Source organism: Dysidea avara, chromosome 3, assembly GCF_963678975.1.
Source record: "Dysidea avara chromosome 3, odDysAvar1.4, whole genome shotgun sequence".
In the NCBI taxonomy this organism is placed as follows: domain Eukaryota; kingdom Metazoa; phylum Porifera; class Demospongiae; order Dictyoceratida; family Dysideidae; genus Dysidea; species Dysidea avara.
Genome location: NC_089274.1, coordinates 44,919,556 through 44,941,590, shown reverse-complemented (window position 1 = coordinate 44,941,590; position 22,035 = coordinate 44,919,556). Strand labels below are relative to the sequence as shown.

General features: G+C 37.0%; 3 protein-coding genes across 5 annotated transcripts in view; 2 read left to right on the top strand and 1 right to left on the bottom strand.

Moving 5' to 3' along the window:
• The window catches only part of LOC136251210 (ubiquitin carboxyl-terminal hydrolase 22-like), a 32,682-nt gene extending 26,350 nt beyond the window's left edge, over window positions 1-6,332 (top strand). For both annotated transcript variants that reach the window (XM_066043622.1, XM_066043623.1), the window contains exons 7-13: window positions 922-992; window positions 1,046-1,082; window positions 4,219-4,285; window positions 4,589-4,648; window positions 4,702-4,790; window positions 5,972-6,001; window positions 6,053-6,332. In XM_066043622.1, coding sequence (XP_065899694.1) covers window positions 922-992; window positions 1,046-1,082; window positions 4,219-4,285; window positions 4,589-4,648; window positions 4,702-4,790; window positions 5,972-6,001; window positions 6,053-6,245 — 547 coding nt within the window. In that variant the 3' untranslated portion in view covers window positions 6,246-6,332. The remainder of the gene's footprint in view (window positions 1-921; window positions 993-1,045; window positions 1,083-4,218; window positions 4,286-4,588; window positions 4,649-4,701; window positions 4,791-5,971; window positions 6,002-6,052) is intronic.
• LOC136251211 (serine protease HTRA1-like) lies at window positions 6,217-7,713 on the bottom strand. The gene has a single exon (XM_066043624.1). It carries the CDS (start codon window positions 7,588-7,590, stop codon window positions 6,304-6,306), a length of 1,287 nt encoding a protein of 428 aa, XP_065899696.1. The 5' UTR covers window positions 7,591-7,713; the 3' UTR covers window positions 6,217-6,303.
• Window positions 7,451-22,035, top strand: part of LOC136251207 (polycomb protein suz12-A-like) — a 39,764-nt gene continuing 25,179 nt past the window's right edge. The window contains exons 1-4 of one of the 2 annotated variants that reach the window (XM_066043618.1): window positions 7,451-7,819; window positions 8,136-8,182; window positions 8,239-8,303; window positions 8,351-8,428. In XM_066043618.1, coding sequence (XP_065899690.1) covers window positions 7,708-7,819; window positions 8,136-8,182; window positions 8,239-8,303; window positions 8,351-8,428 — 302 coding nt within the window. In that variant the 5' untranslated portion in view covers window positions 7,451-7,707. The remainder of the gene's footprint in view (window positions 7,820-8,135; window positions 8,183-8,238; window positions 8,304-8,350; window positions 8,429-22,035) is intronic. The other variant, XM_066043617.1, reaches the window with a different exon arrangement.

The following is a 22,035-nucleotide window of genomic DNA, read 5'->3' as shown; positions in this document are numbered from 1 at the left end:
ACCACAAGAGGCCCATATATATTGATGATGACGACACTGGTCCAGAATTCCTGCACAGTCTCTAAACCAGTTTGACTATGACTACCCTTGGTAGCAATTCAGTCACTGCTGAAATACGTACAGACGATTCCCATTATAAACGTGATAGTCAGTATAGAGAAGCTATAATATATGCTACTACCACAAATTGATGTTTTGCGGTACTAGCAAAATGAACAAAGGAGGGCAAACGTAAGTCCACAATGCGTACATTGTATGCACTGTGGTTTGGCACCGGTCGGGCTGAAGCAATGTCTAACAGTGAAAAAATCAAGCCTGTAACTTTTCCGTTATCAAGTTACACTTGTCTGAAGACATCAGTCAGTTAGTTACTGGGTAAGCTAACTAGTCAGTCAGTAGAAAATTCCACTAAATAAAAAAGTTGTAGCAACCTATTGGAAGCATTTCAAGTTGCACTGAAGTCATTTTGGGCCTGATTATACCTAACCAATAAGGCACCACAAAGATATTGTGAGGCTGGTTTCTGGTCAACATTTTTGTGAGAATGTTCAAACCTCCATGATCCCTAATGTACAGTACTACTATACTACGTATAGTAATATACTGTAAATAAGTATGGGCAGGCAAGTCACTTTAATGTGTGTTTGTTTTGTGTGTTCTATCAGTTTCTTGGTGCTAAAACTTCACACCAGTAAGTATGCAGACATACGTACTTTGATTAAATGAGAGTGGTACTTATGGCTGTAATCTAGGTCTTAAAATTATTACAAATGCAACTGCTGTAGATGTAGTAGATGCGTTGAATAGTGTACATGGTACATGGTACCTGCATTGAACAAAAATGGATAATTTTGAATGTTTAAACTATTAGCATTCTCATTTACATACTTTTGTTAAGCCTAACTTGTTCACATTATGTAGAAATGTGTCGACTACCATCGACCCATTCAGGGACATCTCATTGGACCTGGCACCTCGTGGAAAGATGGGAGGTTAGCACATAATGATTGTGTGATTATCAGTGTGTATGTGTGTGTCTTTATAGACATGAAACCTGAGACATTACATGAATGTTTAAACAGGTAAAATGATTGTTAAGTGTCAAACTCATGAATATACACCCTGTATCATGTTATATAATCACTGTACTTTTAGTGGAATATACATGAGAGAACACATTCGTTAATGTGTAGAGCATTGCATGTAAATCTTCTGTGCATGTTCAATGTAAAACATTTATCATACTCTGACAAAAATAGGCTTCACACAATTTCTGATGTACTCTTCTCAATTAAACAAAGTGCATGTTGTTTTAGCTGATTAAATCCTAAATGAATTTCAGCTATGAGACATGTATATGTTTTAGAGTGAGTCATTGAAGCCTCGATATGACCCAGAAGCTAAGTTTGGAGGTGGAACTTCTCTTGACCTTGAATGCTTAAAAGCAGCTCAAGTGGATTGCTGTAAGATTGGAATTTTTGTACCAACTCACATCCATACATTGCTAGTGCTGAAGTTGCACATCTCGTTGTTTCTCCAGAAATTTCTACTTTTGAAAAATGCGTTTTAACATGCTTTGCATGTACTGTAGTGTCAGCGTTTGTTTCTTCTGTCTTTAGTAATTAAATTGCAAATGTTGCAGATGCAATTATTGGTATCATAATGGCACTCTATGATGGTGTGTTACCTCACACTTCCTACAAGATTAGTAGCCCACAACAACAGAAACTTAACAAATCAATAGTTAATTTCTGTATATAGAAACCTCATGTATATTTGTAGCCATAACATTCATCATGAAGGTAGGGTGTTTAAGGTTTTCAAACCTCTTGCATGTTTGCATGTGTGCATTTTCCTCCACCATATACTAATACAGTCTATTCTAGATGTCTTTGGGCATTCTGTTTTGGGAGTGCAGTTAGTTAGTTGACCTATAGTAACCTGATTGACAAGTTTTACTGTATGCTGCATAGCCGAGAGGAAATTTTTGCTGATTTCAAGGTTTTGGTGGCTAACAATGAAAATTTTATCCTTGAAATATTTAGACCTCCATTAGGGATTGTTTGTAATCTGCAAAAAATTTATCATGACATTGGTCAACCTTGGAATTCCCATTGAAATATTTAGGCTATATAGGTTATAATGTGTATCAATTTAAACCTGTGCAGCTGTAATTATTTTTAAGTGTGGAGGAGCGAAAGTTCTACTGTATAGTAAAAAACTTTTGCGGTTAAATATCTTTGGTGAATAGTGTTCAATTTGCCAAAGTTTTTTTCACCAATTATTTTAGACGATCACATGAGCACATTGAGTAACTAGAACTTGAGATGAAGGTCAGCTCGTACCACCACGCAATAAAGATCGAGCTGACTTTGGAGATCTTGATCTTCCTAGGAATGTGTCCCACAGTTGTAAGCACTCCTTGGGATAACATTTCCAACCGGCTTCTCGTTCGCCCTTCAGTTAGTTCATCGTCTCGTGAATTTGGCCAAATATTTTGATATGCGTGATAACCTCTGCTACTGGAGTTTGCTTTAAAAGCAAATACAGTCGCTCTCGGCATCGCAGGAGATAGAGAAGCACGCCTTTGCTAGCATGTTGTTAGATCAGTAGCTACAAAAGTACTGCTACAACAACAGCGCTAGCCAGTGGCGTAGCCAGAATTTTTGCCATGCCAGGACACTGGACGGGCAAGCCCTTCAACCGTGTAACACACGTACACATGCCCATCTTCATATAGACATCAATACAGCATTTTAAAAACGTGTATACATCTACTTTACCTACACTACTGTATGCACGACTAATGTACTTTAACCTTACTCTCGGTGAACGCTAGCTATTGGTCTTCTTATTCCATATACACATCTCCGTATTAATACCAGACTTGGAAGAAACCTTAATTAAAGCACGAGGCGCTTATGGTGTCATATCACATGATGACTGCTCTGCCAGTGCCACAGCCTAGAAATATAAAACAAGAAAACAATTGCTGACTGAATAAGCATTCCATACCGTTTGAACTATCACTTAGTAGTATCACATGGCTAGGAGGGTGCTAATGCCTCAAATATCTCGCCTCTATTCTCCGATTCGAGTTTTAACTGCACCAATAGTTACACAAGTTCATCACTGTCCATTCCACTATACTGGAAGAGTTAATAATAATCCTTGTCCTTCACTCCTTGTCACAATGCTGCGTGGTTTTTTTTTGGAATCTTGCTTCTATTTATTGCCTCCTATTATTTATACACAATCGAGTTACTCAAAGGAAAAATCCCTTGGATAATCCCATCTCTGTCTATCGACTAGTCGGAAAGAAAGACATTGGTGAAAATAACACGGTTAGTAAGTTATGCTATTTACCAGTATTCTTGTCAGGAGTAGTTAACTTTAATCCAGCCCACGTCTTTAATTGCCCAGGGCTCTGGATGGCCGATGGTGGGGCAAAATAGTCTGATGCCAGGGCAATGCCCTGGCTTACCTGGGTTTGGCTATGCCACTGACGCTAGCTACCTATACACTTACTACACTACTTAACTGATGAGTTGAAACCTTGTCGTTTTATCCTTACGTACCGTACAGTAAAAACTTTGGCAGTAAAAACTTTGGCGAATATTATTTCAATCGCCAAAGTTTTTTCTGCCAATTTTTTCAACAGAGGGGTTTCGTCACACTTTTTTACTGCCAAAGTTTTTTACTATGTGGTATGTAGGCAACTTTCTGTATACATTTGATGCCAACTTTGATCCTTATTCTTATGCTTACGATTAACTACAAACACTTGAATACAATGGACCCCTCAAACAGGACACCCTGAAATGAGGACATAGGGACATGCCCCCATTTTTGGTACACACATAATTCAATGTACTTCCCTAGATACTAGTAAGCATGAGGGAATCCTGATTAGATGAGACACATGTGCTACACACAGTTTTATTAGTCTGGTGATAATTCACTAGTTATTTAGTTGGCAGAGTTGACCATAAATGGTACACAACTATAGTTGAGCACTAACTAAGTTCCCAGAACATCAATCAGACAATTTCATTATGTCAGACACTCTGTACCACATGGCTTCTTGTCCTCTGATCTCACTATTATGTTATGTGAAGACTCTATTATTGTATGTGATTCTGTGTATTAGCATATCAGGTTTAATAGCACATGATTAAAGACAACTTTGAAGATCTTGTTACATCTTGTTATCTGTAGGTTTACATGTGTTGAGAGTTTGGGTAGTGAATCAAAGATCAACTGTGACCGTTGTCATAGCTATCAGGTGTGTGTGTGTTTTTGTTGGTATGTGTTGTTGTTTCTTTGATCAAGAAACTTTCCTCACATTGCTTCAGTCAATGCAGCTGTTAAATGGGGGACCTAGTGTCAACTGGGAGTGTTAGTTTACTGGATAGGCATGACTATGTAGCTGAAGGATTTGCTTTGCTTTGTGTGCTTGCTCACTCGCTCATGTGTGTGGTGTATTGTATGTGTACTGCAGTGTGTTGTGCATGTCTACAGGGGTATGTGTACTGTAATGTATATAGTGGTTTACTGAACTCCGTAAACTATTTCATTGTATTTATAGGAATCAACTAAACGTCTTACAATTAGGAAGTTACCCATAATAATTTGCTTCCATTTGAAGGTGAGATAACATCTGTTGTGTACTAATATTGTATTGTTACTACCTTCTTGTAGAGATTTGAGCACTCTCATAAGTGCAAGAAGATCACAAAACCCATAAAGTTTCCCATGGAAATAGACATGACTCCATACCTAGCCAACAGGTCAGGAGAGCTGTGATACACACTTCTTAATAAGACCACCATAATATAGTGACCATGTGTCCATATCATTGTCAACTAGTTCCTAAGCATAGCTAAGGTGTACTTCATGACCTCTTTAATAAGACCACCTCATTATAGTGACCATGTCAAGTAGGTTCCAATTATATAGCTTAGGTGTACTTTATGACCTCATAGATAAGACCACCTCGTTATAGTGACCATGTCAATAGGTGCCAAACGTGTAGCTAAGGTGTGCCTTTCTATAAGGTCACCTCAGGCCGTAATCAATGTATTAATATTGTGCTACTATACATCCATCGCTGTACACAAATGTGGTTACTGTCGAGGGTGGTAACTGCAGGCTAACAATTAGAAAGTGCCAACAAATTTGATACCTGAGAACACAGTGTCTTTGGCTACCGACTATTAACTACCGAGGTTGCAGTGTGTTCTGTCATTGGTTGAATGAAATAGGTAAAGAAATGACCAAACTGAAGTTGCTAGCATTGAGCTTTAATTGAGCAACATCATTAGGTTACATTAATGTTCCTGTCCACACTACCAATGCCAATGACAACAATCTCATGTCAAAACTAAGTTATTAGTATAACTATTAAGGTTTTGGTCTTGGCCAGTTATTTGTTTAGTAGTAAACAACCACAGACAAGACCACCAATTCAAAGGTTTTCAAAGGCCAGGTTTTCAAGCGATTATAATCTAAAAAATATCGTCTTACACTTTATCAAATCAAATTTTGTATTCCTTTGCCTACTTCAACCATACCTTAAGTACAACCCATGGCTTTAAAAATTTTCCAAAGACTAGTTGCTAGCTGTAAAAGTGATATAACAAACTAGTACTGGCTAATACTCTGCTTAGCAGCATTGTTGAGGGCCTTGAGGCTGTTATTAGTTTTAGGTATAGCAAAAACTAGTAATTTTACTGATGCATTATTCTGTTTAATGCCCAGTTTGTTTTCATAAGTATAATTGCACATGGCAAAAATTAAACCACTAGTTTCTTTAACTTGTGCACCTTTCTTGTTCTTGGTGTTCAAATATAGCAGTGGGCTAATGTTGCAGAATACAAAATATTATGTAGAATCTGAAAAAAAAAATAGGCCTATTGAAAAATATAGTTGTTACCACTGTGTGTTATTGTCTATTATCTCTTTCATGCAGTGAAAAAGTATCTTCATTTATTGACAACCAGTAAGTTCTGTTAGCTGCACATATCTGTTGTTAATTTGTACTATTACACAGCTACTTATTATTTGCGGTGGTCAACCATACTGGTTCAATTATTCAAGGCCATTACACTTGCTTCATTCGACAGCTGGAGGACCAGTGGTTTAAATGTGATGATGCTTGGATCACAAAGGTCACTCGAGATAAGGTCCTGAACAGTGAAGGATATCTGCTCTTCTACCACAAGAAAATTCTTGAATACGACTAACTAGTATAATTATATATATATATATTTATTTTATTACAATTGTATTGTATATATTATTCTAAATTATTGGCTCAGGTTTAACAGTGATTGCGATTGTCTGTCCACCTCTTATCACCTCTATTCTAAGGGCATTTCCCTTCTGTACTATACCATAAACTTGCTGTGTAGATGTGATTGGTGTATTGTCTATCTTAACTATGATGTCATTGACTTGCAGACCAGCTCGGTGGGCAGGGCTGCCATGCCACACCCTTGCCAAGTAGACACCTGTCTGTACATCTGTAGGAACCCCACGTAACTTCTGTCTGAGGGAGTCCACAATTCTAGGATTAAGTGACATCATTGAAACACCTATGCCATATTTCTTGGGCTTTTCTTTAGGCACTGTCTTTTGGGCTGTCCTGATAAACTCTTGAGCAATACTGCTAGGAACAGCAAAGCTTATTCCAGGAGATGCTGTCATGGTATTAATTCCCACAACTTCACCATCAAGGTTAACTAGTGGTCCACCAGAATTACCAACAGTAATAGCAGCATCAGTCTGTATATATTCCATGTCACCACCTTTATGGAGACCCAGCTCTTCCCCTCTCCGTCCAAGAGAACTGACTATTCCACAGGTAATGGTGTTCTTTAAGGACAGGGGGCTACCCAAGGCTATCACCCACTCTCCTGGACGTAACTGGGAACTCTTGCCAAATCTGAGAGCTGGGAATTTCTGATTACGGCGGCTATTGTCGAGTTTAAGAAGAGCTAAGTCAGCTACCTGATCAACATCAAGTAAAGATGCACCAAGAGTCTCCCCTGAATGTAGTCGCACACTGATTTGTGAAGCATTAGCTATTACATGAGCATTAGTGAGCACATACCCAGAACTATCCACCACAAACCCTGACCCATTACTAACTGGGATACATTTCTTTCTATGCAATGTCTGAACCCATTGTTGATTCTCAACATATACTACAGCTGGGATGGCCTTTTCTACTGCTTCTGCTATAAAGTTAAATCTCTTTGACCTTGGTATACTCTCATCATCCAAACTGTGATCTTTGCTTGTGTGGTCTTCACCCAATGATACTAGTTGTTCTGGCTCTGGCTTGTCAGGTTCTGGTTGCAGCCAAGGTTTCTTTTTAGTCAAGTACAAGATCCCTGAGCCCCCCAGTAGACCCAGAGTAACATATAGGAAGTTTCTAGAGTTCGTATCACGTGAATCAGAAGGCGCTGTTGACAACGTCTTAAGGGGAGACCCCAATTTAAGTGACAAGCCGCCACCTCGAGGTGACAGAGTGTGAAAACAGCCGGAACCGGCCACAACCATCAATCTGCTAGTTCTCTGCCACATCTGTATCACTCCTATGTCACTCAGTTTCACTGATTTAATGAAAACACGAGCGCAAGTCCGGAAAATTTAAGACTTCAAGTTTCTTAGTCCCTCCCACAATCAAGTCTGTTTTCAAACATGGCCGCTACTCAGATTAGAAGCGCGAAGACGAATTTGGCAGAAGGAAGTTCACTATCGACTACAAGTCATCCTAAAGAGGACATGGAAGAGTTTTTGAAGGCATATGAGAGTGAGTGAGATGTTGAACTATTTGTCGTTTGGTTTTGTCAAGCGAAACCGCTGCAATGTTTTGACTGGTAACATATTCAGCCTTTGGCTTGATGCCTTGTAGTTTATTGTATTTCACAGTACAATGTTTATGTAAAGATATTTGTTTGAGTGGGTGTTCATGTATCGAGCGGAGATGTGCGTTATTATGCGATTTCTGCGCCGAAGCTGCAATGGCGGGTTGCATCAAATCGACACCTTACTTGTGCTTTGCGCATGTGCATTCCTAGACCTACCGCGTGCTTTATAACTGCCAACTTGTATATTATTTTGTCCAGAGCCAGCCCAGTTGTACCGATTCCTTCAGGCACGGCATGCAGTAAAGGTATGCCCTAATAATAGTTAAAATAGAGTCTTATCTGCATGTAACTGCTCACCCAGCCAATATTCCTGCAAAGAAGTTTGAGTTACATGCAGCACAGAAACTCTAGGAGGGGCAGAAAGAGGTGCAGTGATATGATCATATGTTACAAACTAGTCGTGTTATATTTAGAACAAGACCACTGAGGATTGATGATTTAGCTACGAGTGTGGTAGAAGGCCTTCCTGACTTGTCTGAAGAAATTGTCAGGTAAATAAATACATACAAATTTGCACAAATTTTATTTCAAAACAATGAATAAGTGTATAGCTGTATGACTATATATGGAATATCTGTATAATTATAGTAACTCCCTATATTGGGCTGTGTTGTAGTGTGTACGTGTTGTGTGAGTTGTTGTGTTGCTAGTGGTATTGTGTGAGTAGTTTAATGCTATCATCATGACTTCATATCATGCATGCCCTGATGACCAAATATCAACTAATAGTAATGTATGAAATGACGTACTAAATGTGTGTATATACTTTATATATCACTTTCTGTCAGAATATGCATCTACGTATGTTGTTAAGTTGAAAGCCGTGATCACTTATGTAATGTTTTTCTTAGTAAAATTGTGTGGTTCAATAGCATACTTGTGAGTGGTAAGAAAATGTGTTTGTGTAATATGACTTGATAATATCCTAAAGATTACATCTAGAATTTTTATGATATACATCAAGAAACTTGTTTTGAACTTTGTCTTATGATTGTTGTGTGCAGTGTATATGCATGGTTTACTTATTGTCTGGATATATAGTGTTTCAGTATGGAGGTATTTTGTTAATCACCTGCAAAACAAACTGGTTTTGCGATTGACAGTTATACATGCATGAATTAATTCTATTTGTAATTTTGAAAGTCAAGAGTAACGTGTTGGTGTTCTGAGGACATGTGGTACACTAATACAGACAGTGGACGACTAACAATGCTAACGTTGAAATTTCCTATAAGTTGCAAGATGGCTTCCTTTTCATTGGGTTTCTTAAAGACTTCATCACTTATTGGTAGAGTGAGGACTTGGTGCTATTCTGTTCTGGTTATCGATTTTTTTTTTTTTAATTGATGTGTTTGTTTTACAACTGTGTATACGTTGACAACCAATATGGCGACATCATTTGTTGTTACTATGACAACATGTCATCTCTTGCCACAAGTGGTTAATAGTAATGATTTCAGTTGGAGGTCTATGTTTCCCATGGAGTTGGAGGGAATGTATAATATTAATTATTTTATAAATTGGTTTGTTTTATGCGTTATTACCATGTGGTACCAAGAGGGCTCCCCTCTTACTGGCCAAAGTGGCTGTCACTATTAATAAGATTTTGTTATAATGTTAGTATAATGCATACATCAATGTTTGTTTATGCACTTTTAACCATCGATTAAACCGTATGCTCGAGTGGTATTGAAGTACAACTATTTTGTGTATAATATTTGTGAAGTGGACAAAGTTTTGCGACTTGACTGGAGGGTAAAGAAAGGTTGTTAATTAGATATGACATGATCCTTGTACAATCTGTATTTCAAGGCAGTGGATATCCCTCTTCATTAATACATCAAATGAGGACTAAACAGCAACTAAGGAAATTAAAGACAGTGTTAGCTTCGCTTCTACGGTCATCATCAGCCTGTTAACCCATTGTGTTTATCCAGCTAGTCCACTTGTTATCCACAATCACCTGTGTAGTCTAGAAGTCACTTCATTAACTCATTACAATTTTCTTCCCACTGGACATCAAGCTCTGTACAAACCAGCCCTTATATGGGACACTATCCCACAAGGTACGAATTCAGTGTTCCAGCAATACAGGACAAAATACACAGTCATATGGTAGTTGAGTACAGGACTGTTTGGGTGTTCTATTAGCATTTAGCCTAAAAGTTTCTTTAAATAACAATCTACTTGTGATTCTTTTCTTTTATACTGCCAAGAAGTCTGCAATTACACTAGTAACTAATTCCCAATCATATGTAAAGGTGTAGTTAATCAATTTATTTTGCTTCCCTTTGATGGTTACAGATTGTATATCACTTCTTGTTATTCATATATGACAATTCTGTGTGTTTGTAGGATTAACAGATCACATCCTAATGTGTATGGATGGATATGCATAAGGTAGTGTGAGTAACCGATTATTAACCAAGTTTTGTCCTTTAAGTTCTAACTCACTGAAGGAGATGGCTCTGAACTTTTAGTTTTTATCATATGTTCTGGCTGTCTTTCGGCAATGTGGCCCCATTTTTGTAGAGAAAGCAAGTCGCATATTGAATGCGTTAAATGAATCGGTCTTCGCATTATAATTATCACAAACTTGCAACAGGAAGCACTTGGCCTAGTTTACTTTTCTGATGGTTAAAAATCTATTTAAAAAAGATAGAAGCCATTAACAATGAACTGGTTATATCATTGGACTTTTGTCCAACTTTTCCAACGACCAATATTTTGGTCACCGAAACCTGTTTTGGTAGTGAACTGGTTATATTATTGGACTTTTCCAACGACCAATGTTTCGGTCACCGAAGCATGTTTCAGCAGTGAACTGGTTATATCGTTGGACTTTTCACCAACTTTTCCAATGACCAATGTTTCTATCACCAAAACAGGTTTTGGCAGTGAACTGGTTATATCATTGGAACCAGTTCAGACTTTTCACCAACTTTTCTAATGGCCAATCTTTCGGTCACCAAAAGATGTTTCGCAGTTGTGGTAGAGTTTTATTGAACAAACCAATGTTGCTTGTTTATAAACAAAACATTAGTATAACAATATAAACAATTTGATCAGACTTAAAATAACCATAATATGTAGTAGGTATATACCGAGATTGTATTCTAAACTCACAACAGTAGAATAATTGATGTATTATTATTCTAAGGAAACATTTAATTCTTACTTCAGCCTGTTAGTAGTGTAGCTATGACTGAAGTAGGGATTAATTGTTCACTAGTATAGCTGCAGGAATTTTTTTTACATCTGCTTGTTTACTTTATTTAATTCATTACTGGTAAATTAATGTGTACTGCAACAAAGGAAAAGGAAAGGATGGTACCAGATACATTATAGAAATTAACTGTGTTACTAAATACATGCCCAACTATCAATCACTGAAATGTGATGTGGTCATTCCGCTTTGTTTTCAGCTCCATTTTATAGTGTTGCAAACAAAGAACAATACGAGAAGTGCCTCTGCAATCAGTCCACTTGCTACAGAAATTACAGACAATACTCAGATAGTAGAAGCCATAATGCACTACCCCCAAATCAACACCTATGTAGTCCATGATGATTGCATCGTAGAGGTGTTTTGGGTGCTGTAATGTATTACCATACCTTGATGATAAGTTAACTAGTCCTCTCCATAAACCAGTTGTTGTTTCTGCTGTGTATGTCTTGTATTGGCTTTTGGCTAGTTGTTCTTTACACAATGGTAATGTAAAAGTCATTATGTAATAGTTATACCATGGCCATGAGGGACTTGGCTGATACATATGCCTAAGCCTGAGGGCTGCTGCAAGCACTATGTTATTGGAACTTTACACAAAATGTTATTCATGCGTTACATTATACGTTTTTATATGCATTATTCATATGTTATGAATTCATATGAAACGTTATTCATGTGTGCGCTATACAGCTTTTACACAATGCTTTAGTAGTACCATTTCTAATCTTGTTAAGGCTTAAAGTTAGCTAAGACGATAATGTAATTAAGTACTTAACATTAAAAGTTAGTGACCTTGAACACATCTTAGCCTTCTTGTTAGAAAAATCCCTACACTACAAAAGCAATCATTCATGCAGTGATACCTATTTGTTGAGAGTCTTTACAAAACTCAAACCCACAATGTAAAACTTTAAGCAGCTTAATATATAGAATCAAAGGGAGGCATTTGTGCTATGTTGCCTTAACCACAGAATGATGTATGAAATACAACCCTGTGGTTTCCTTTGATCTGAGTTGTGAAAGTAGTACATACTAGGGATGGGCGATACTAGGGTTTTTGATGTGATACTTTCTTGCAAAGTATTGATACAGTATCATTGTGAGTCAAAAGCTGAAGATATGGTATAAAGCTTTTTTGTTAGTCATAAGTATAAGCTGTGCTTTAGATAGCTGATCAAGCATTATAGTGCCATCTAAGGATGTTCCAAATGGTAGTCACTTCCCATTTACTTACTAATTGATCATGTGAGTTATCAGTATCGACCCTTTTGTATCAGGTATTGTTACTCGTATTGTATCGGTGGTATCGTATTGCCCATCTCCAGTACATACGTATAACTTTAATTTTTTGGAACTAAACTATCACAAGCTACTGCTTATGATAATATAGTAGACATTGCTATCCTGTTGATAGTGAATGCTTGTGAGTTCCAAATCTGGTTTTAAGTTTGAACGTGTGTGTATACGCTGCGTATATACACAAGGCCACTGATTTGAGACATGCAAAGTAGCAACAATCAAATACCTTTCCTCGGTGTTTCTCTTTGCTATACTAACATTATCACCTTCAAGAATTGTCTACATTGCTTACATCAAAAACTGTACAATGACATCATTTTACCCACAATAGTAGTCTAGAAACTTGTTCCCATTTACTTAAGGAGTTGACCACTGCAGAGTAAGTGCAGTTGCTACTATAAACTTATAACAGAATTCACAGAGCACTTACCATGTGATGCTATGGGCACTTTTAAGTGATTCCATGATATGACTGATTGACTTAACACTCACTAATGATGTGGTGGAATTATATTTGACGATGTCATTACATATTGTTAATTCAGCGAGTGGATCACCTGGGAGTGGATCACCTGGGAGTAAATCACCTGGGAGTGGATCACCTGGGAGTGGATCACCTGGGAGTGGATCACCTGGGAGTGGATCACCTGGGAGTAGATCACCTGCAAACTAGTAGGGATAAAGTGCTTGAACAAAGGGATCATCATCTGAAATCCAAATTAAATTCTTGTTTAGCTCAAATAATTACATGGCTACCATAGGAATTAAATTTGCAATTTATGTAATGATCTCTTTTGTTTATTATCATGTAAAATTCCAACATTTTCGTTTCACTGGTAAGAAATTCGTGTTAATGCTTCTATTTTTTTGAAAGTATTAATTAAAGCATTGCTGTAAGCACTATATAAAAATATAGCACACAGAAGGGTGGATGAAAGACAAATATAACATGAGGCAAAGCCTAGTGCTGTATTTTGTTTGAGACCACTCTTTAAGGTGGCGCTAAAGCAATAACGCGCATTCTTGACAACAATCTACTGTGCCTCAACATGGTCTCAATTTAAGACATATTGAAAGCTAGTACTTAATTTTGCATACAAATAAACTATGCATACAGGAATCTATCATTCGTAGAGAGTATAAAGCGTAGAACTGCTCTCAAACCAAGAAATCGGTGGTACTTAGTGGACCACAGAAGACGCGTCATCTCTCAATAACCTCAAGTTTTAGCTCCAATACTTCACATGATGAAAGTATACTATTACAAGAATCATTCTACTTATCAATAAGTGGAAGCGATTTACAAGTCGAAATATATGGCGTTTACAAGCAGATGAGAGCCTTGTTACACTGTTCGCACCAAGCGAAGAAGCCATAGAATGGATATATAATATACCAATACGTAGAATTATTCAGACACTATTGCTTACCATTCTTACAAAGTTTGGTGGCTGTTCAACCCATGTCTACAAAGAAAAGATAATGTTTGTAACAGGCTGTAAGGGAGTCGAAACAAATAATAATTATTAGTGGCGCTTGTTTTCACGTTGTCAAGGTTGTCAATTTGTTGTAAAGGTGAGTTACATTCCACCTGAACTGTGTAACAGCAGCTGCTTGTTGTTTTTGCTAACAAGTCACCTGTTATTCGTGGCTGTTTTTACCCTTGGTAAGTTTATTATGGCGCCGAATTAGCTGGCCTGATTTACCACAAATTGCATGGTATATGATATGTTATGGCTTCTTGTGCGGTCATTGCTTTATCGCCACCTTAAGTGCTAAATTTTAACATATATGAGCAAGGCAATGCTTTAACCCTTAAACTGCATAGAACTTTTGAGGGAATTTGTGTTTACACAATATGGGCATGCATGGCGACATTAGGTTGGGCAACTTACCTCCTATAGCCTGAAACTACACAGTGTACTTACTGGGCTACTTGGATGTACACTGTAACTACAGCGGCTTGTTACAAAATGATGAACAACAGCGACTGTTTCAAAATTCTTGTCATGTGTTTAATTTCAATTGTGGGTTTAATCTGATCACGAGAGTCATATATGGCCATATAGAAAATTTAGTGGCAAAGCCAACAGAACTTGTTACAGTTGATAACAACAACCACTATTACGTTATGAATCATTTTATAATGATATGTAAAGGATTTGGATGTTTCCTTACTAAAAAGTTATTTACATGGCTAGTTTTGGCCTCTGTTTAGCATTAGGGTAAAACCCTAGGTATCATTTTAATCCATCACAAGTATAATGGTGTAAATTGCTGGTGTGTATGCTTTGAAAGTGCAAGGCACGCATATTTATTAAGTTTAGATCCAGTTTTCTGGACTTTTAAGGGTTAGCTCAAGTTGAACAAGAACATGCAAAGTTTGAAACGTATCAGGTAGGCTTGAAGCAGTCAACATAGTTCTGGATAATGATTGAACACGCCATGAACTATCTCCATGTAGCACTGTGATCACATAGATCTTTCTGTGTCACAAATACCGTAGAGTCAGGTTATTAAGTGCATGTGTCTATCAAGTGCATATTATTTGTTAAGCACCTAACATTTCTTGTGACTAACCACTCATGGCTGATAAGTGCACATGGCCCAATACAAGCGACAAAGCTACACATGGGAAGAAAAGCTGGAAGTACTTGGAAATTAACCTCTCCTCAAGTGCTTACATCTCCCTTAAAGTATGTATACAGCAAATTAGCCTTCTGGATTACTATATTCTTGTTCATCTTGTCACCCTTCATATACACTGGCATGGTGACCACGAGCTACTCTATTACAACATGTTAAACACACTATAATTATTTATTAGGCATATGCACCTAACAGATAATATGATTTTTACAAAAGTTTTCATAAGCACATGTGCTTAACAACCTGACTCTACAGTATAGTTTTGTTCTTTGACTCAAAATATTTTCATTGACACATTATACTACAGTGCTAAGGTTCTTTGTTCTTCCCTGTCTTTTGTAAACTAGTTTGTAACATTTGATTGTGGTTTTCATCTGTGTTTCCTGTACTCTGTGTGTCTGGAATATAAACCACTAACTTTATTGTTGACATAATTATCTTCTCATCTTAAAGATTGCTATAAAATTACAAGTATGTATACGACAATTCCACCATAGAAAATGTTATACTACTGCTAAGGAGGAGATATTACAAGTCTACTGTTTGTGTAGCTATCAAGCTAAAGCCCACCACCAGATAATTTGTAGTGTGTTATATTTAAGGAGTCACAATGTGCCAATTCTTTTGAACAAGCTAATAAGCAGCCAGCGAGTACATCGTGTGAACGTTGAGAGTTCAGAATGTATATTGTATGGTGGTGTTTTCAAGAGGGAAAATTTTCATGATTTTTAAGGATCGGTAGCTTTCCATAAAAATCCTGCCCCCCCCTCCTTGAAATTTGCAAGATGGCATCGTTTGAGTATCATACAGTACAGTAGTACTGGTAGGGATCATAGAGGTTTGGGCTTTCTTGCCCAAAAATATCACCCAGAAACCAGTCTCAGTTTTCCTTCACGACAGCTTGGCAGTATTGTTCAAGTCTTCAGATTGATCCCAAACCCTTCCAACCAGTTTCTATGAAAAAAATTTAGTTGAATTTTGTGCATGACTGACTGATGCCTCCAGCCAAGCATAATTTGACAATGGATAAGGATACGGGCTTGATTTCTTCACTGTTTGGCATTGCTTCATCCTGAGAGGTGCCTTTTTGCCAACAGCAGTATGTACAATACATACATCATGAATTTACCTTTGTTCTCCTTTGTGTCCCGTTTCTATGCAAGAATTCGTGATAGCATGATGCAGCTTCCCTGTGGCTAGCTGTCATGCCAAACACCTACACGTTCTGTAGCGAGTGGATTATTTGCAGACACTTCTCGCACTGTTCTTCGTTTGTAATGCTGTAAAATGAGCGGAACATAACTGAAAGCAAAGTGTAATGGCTACTTCACTTTTTCAGTAAGGGTGCTCGTTCAGATGCAAAATGGCATACCTGGCACTTTCTTTCTTTTGATGTGGTATACGTTGGGTTCAGTAGTCATAATTGTGTTACTGTATAAGAAAAGTAAACAAACAAGTAGAACAAAAAATTAAGAATTTTAAGTTGGATTAGGGATCAAGAAAGTAGTGAAACAAGAGAAGTTGTCTATATCTACAGATATCTAATTCAGTCTGAATTAGGGATGAATATTTGGCAGATCCAAAACTTGGAGGGGAGTCACTTCTTCAGTATATTTTATGCAATTATAATAAGTAGAACGAAAAATTTAAAGTTGGATTAGGGATCAAAGCAGGGAATAGCTAAAAAGTAGTGAAACAAGATTGCGTCTAGAGTTATTTGACTCTAGTCAGTGAACTAGACTGGAACACTGGACTGTCATTTTCTGGGTTGAGTGTCACTAACTAGTTAAGGCCTTCAGCCCACAACAATATGATGAATATGAGCACTGGAATAAGTGAAACTACCTTCTAAGGCTATTTATTATTCCCTACGACATTTATACACTCCTTACCTGAATGCAGGGAACACGATAGTATGGTTAACCAGCGATTAATTGGTAATATATATGATGTAAAGTGAGGGATAGGGTGCCATACAACCTGAGACAAGAACTATTCATTCTTAATTGAACTTCTTTCTGGCTTCCAAAGCTGTTTCCATGGGCTAGCTAACTGGCCTACTCAGTATGACTGAATTTATTAAACCATAGCATGTTTAAAACCAACACTATATCAGCAAGTGCCACATAGTGAAATCAGTCCAGTTATTCCAGTCTACTGAGTAAACCATTTGAGGAGCTACTGTTGATTCTTGTTGGCACCTTGTAGTTATGTGATGTTGGTAAGGCTTCTGTGAATGATTAAAGAATAAAAGCCTTTAAGGAAGAATCATTAGTAAGATATTCAAGTGCCTTTTATGGCTTATCTTAATTTACATATTGAGCAGCTTGTTTCCTGAGGGAAAGAAACGGTTTCCCATAAAATGTGAAGGTGTGAATCTAATATATTTGTACATGGTCATATGCTATATCTTAAATTAAAGCAAGTCACTGTAAAGCACATTAACAAATTAATAGAAGTTGCTGATGGACAAGAAGAACATGATAATTGGTCATATACAATATTAATGGTCAGGTTATTCATTGTATCAGACCTGCCTTTGTGTGATCGATTCTGTCATGTTTTCGAATCCTGAAATGGCCGCTCTAGTTGATATTGTAATATTATCCAGTATATTATTTCTTGGAGCTTATTCCTCCAGTTGATATATGAATAAAATGTTTTAGTATGATAATCATGCAGTTGGCTGTTTTTCCTCTTGTTGTTTCAGCTGTTGACCAGGTAGTGTTATAATTGGTTAGTGGTTTATGCTTATGTAAACTTAATCAACTTCTTCAGTCTAAACAATTTACTATGTTAACCATCTGGTACATTACCTTCAAACAGAGGCACTGCACACCTAAGCAAAAAACTTGAAATTTATATCATTGCCCAAACTATATAGCTACATACCTAATGCTAGGACAGTTGTATCGTGCATATAAAAGTCAATAATTATGGGCACTGTAAAGCAATAATATGTAATTATTAATTGAAGCATTGTTATGAGGTTTAATGGAAAAGTGGATGTGGTTAAGAGACTGCCGAGTGCTATGTTAGTGAGACCTTTGTCATGAGATTTTTCATACTACCAAGTAACCAATGATATGTTCTGGTTGACTTCTTTGAAGTATTCATCTCAAGTGCTCACTTTATAGTTTTGGCCATCAGACTATTAGTTAGTGATCATGTGATCTGTTTCTAGTTGTAAAACTAATAACTTGTAAAATCTCACCATTTCACAGTCTAGTGTTGTTTATACAACAAACATTACTAACTTGTTGACAGTTGAAGTGCTAGGGGCTGTGCAGCTAGCTGGAATACTATTTATACTGTTTTGGGAGGGTATTAAATCTCATATACTCCACCTTGTTTTCTTATGTACTCCACACTTTCAGGCACAATAAAACATGCTCAAATCTAGTTATCTAATGAGTACGCATTATTAATGTAATGAGGGTGTTTATTTTGTCACGTGAGCATGCATAGTTGCCATGGTGCTAGTATAATTGTGAGAAAACCAGCCGCTTTTTCCAAATCTACAACCATGGACGAGGCAAGTAATCTCAGTGTAATATAAAATAGAGTCTAAAGCAGTTATACAGCACATGTGGAGTCTATGAAATTTATAAACCCTCAGGCCCCTAGTAGTGTCCTTACTTCGCTCATGCACTACAGATTTGGGCCTTTGGGTTTATAAATTTTATAGACTCCACATTGTACCAGTATAATTATTATACAATTTGTCTAATAGGTTTTCATTTTGTAATACAACATACAGAATTATCAATAAATTTTTTTTTATAATTCTCTAAATTTTATGCACTACTAAGAAAGTCCTATTTGAACAAACTGCTTTTATTACACATAGAAGTACACACAGCAGTGTCTTCTCAATTGTTTTATGGTGTCTATTGTGTGTTTTTCTGCAAATTCTCTCAACAAGGGATCAAGACTACTTCTAATTTTTGTTTGTTTATGTAGGTGACAAGCCCGCTTTCATGTCGAAGAGGTACGCTTTTCCTGGTAGACTATGATGTCTGCTATGGTGGTTTCTTGGTTATTAAATACCTGAAGAGCCCAATGGGAAGGTAGTTCACAAAGTTTATAGAGAGTTGCTACACCCGTATTTCTATCCGGCCCCTTTGTGCAAAGTTTACCTGTGCTGAATTCTCACACGCCTGGTTTAAAGTTACCACCTAGATAGTAGATCTGTGGGTATGGCCTATAGATAGTACTAATACCTTAGGTCTTATGCAGATTTTGACTGTGAACGATAATAAGTAGTGAAATACCAAAATGGTGATTCATTATATTAGCTGTTACATAGGCAACCAAGAAATTCTTTAAAATACAAGTTAGACACTAACTATTACATAGAACCCTAGGAAGCAGATATTGAAATAGTCTAAAGCACACACTCAACTTTGATTCTAGCATGACTACACAATCACACATCAAATTGTTATAACATAGTCATAACAAAGTCTATGACTAAATGAAACAAACTGGAAATTGTACAAAGTTTGATTTACTAATACAAAAGTAAGTAACACCAAGGAGGCCAGTCACACGTCATCAAACATCTCGTGATCTCAAAAAAGTTCAACCCATTAAGTTATGTATGTATGCACTCATTGTTTAGGTATACTCAGCTATGAGATGTGTTGTTTGTGCCTGGTATAATTATGTGGTAGAGATTACAATAGTAATTTATTGAGTTAATAGTATAGAATAGTTCTGAACTGTTGATACTAAACTAACTCGTGAGGCATTCATTTAAAAACTGTTGCAGATTGTCTGATACACAATCATTTTACTCCCAATCATTTTACAACATAGAATGTCAATTGTTTGCACAAGTCCTTAGTTACTCTGCAAGAATTGATAATTAAGCAATAATTTTTTGGTCACTGTAACTAAGTATTCTTTGTAGTTATTGGGGTGAGCTTGAGTGAGCCCCACACTGGTGAATCAATTACAATAAACTTACAAGAGCTTCTATATAAGGCTGGTACATGTCTTCATCACATGAAGCATGTTTTATTGACTGTCCAAATAAGGCTGGTATGTCAAAGCAGGTCATCACAAATATGTTTGGCAGCTGACTAGTGTGTAGCTAACAGACTTGCTGTAAACAAGAATATTAATTTACATATAGTACTGTAGCTAGTTGTTAGAACTCCTTGCATGCTGCACTATACAATATTTGATGTTAAAAACAATACTGATCGGTGTATGAAAATTGTTTGATTAACACAGCAAATGTTACAATAATACCGAATGAAAACTACAACACATCACTTTTATGTTCATAGAGATCTAGGAACCATTCTTGTACTGAACTCATGAGCTTTTAGAAATACAACGACATTGACACAAGTTGTATATAAGTCTGACTGAGTTGCTACAGTATACAAATTGTATGTTATGGTTATATCTCGTTGTATGGGTGATGTCATTGCTATTACATGAGGCGGAGCCAAAGACGAGTATAATAAAATGATTTTATCTGAGTATACATAATATAACTATTTTAAATCCCAGTGCATGGGAGTTTATGGATGTTAAAGTAAGCTCCTGTTTGAATTCCCTTTGGTGTGTGCTAATTCCCTTTAGTGTGTTCAAGATTTGTCCAGCTTCGTAACTACTATAGAGACACTATAATAAGGTTATAAAGTAGCATTGAACGATTTTCTATCATTTTACGAAGTAACTAGCAGTTTCCAGGTATGATTCATTGTTGTTTTGGGGTTGGTGGAGTGTTAAGACTGGCACGATGGAGCCAGAAATTATCAAAAGAAATTGGTTCTTTACTGTAGTGACTGTTGGAACTGATTGCTGTTTCTTGACATTTGTTTAATGTAAGTACTGTAGTGGAGTATTGTTTGTAATATCATTTCCTATTTGCTTCATTGGTAAACAGTACCATTCATGGTTGTTATGATGTCAAGAACTAGTCTGAGTGACTCTACCACAGGGTGATCAGTTAGTTATCACACAGTAGTAGAGCCTCTCTAGTAGAGCCTCTCTAGTAAAGCCTCTCTATAGTATGTTCACGTTGAGCTGAACCCTGAAAAACAGCTAAAAATTAAAAGTGGATTTTTTCTCAACACAGTTAACATTTCTGCCAACCAGATAATTATTGGTAACAGCAAAGGTGTCAACAACAGACACGTACGGTTTGGCTCCATTACAAGTTCGGGAAAGGGCTCTAATGAACACTGTACTTATATGGTTTCCCCATAGGAAATGTACTATGAAAAGTTTGATTGGCTGTAAATATTATGTCAAAACATTTGAACAAAAAGATTTTGAAATATTTTTAGCGGGTCAAGCAGTACTACAAATGAGCCAAATTTCAAGATCGTGTGTAATTGCATCCATGAGCTATTAAATGTTTTTGAGGATTCAGCTCAACGCGAACATACTATAGTAGAGCCTCTCTAGTAGAGCCTCTCTAGTAGAGCCTCTCTGTCTAGCTGTATGGTAGTTATCATCCAGCGTGGCACTTTGACACACTGGGATTTGATTTAAGTTCACGTATACTCAACTAACCATCTATCAGAGCCCATAAGCACCACAAGGCATGGGCTCCTTAAGCACTTCCATTCCTCCTGTGTGGCTTGAGTAGGGCGTCTGGATTCAGTGGAATGGAATGGTGGACTGGAATGGTGGAATGAACTGGAATGGAATGGTGGAATGGACTGGAATGGAATGGTGGAATGGACTGGAATGGAATGGTGGAATGGAACAGTACTTTTGGTAATTTCAATTGGTGGTCACCTCTTTATAAAGACCACCTTCTAACAAAGACCACCTCTTTATAAAGACCGTTTTACTTTAATGTTTAAAATGCTACTATCTTGTTGTTTTAGAAAGTATCCCATAGAATGGTCTTATTAATCAGTTGTGCGCCACTTGCCTAGAAAAATCAGAGTG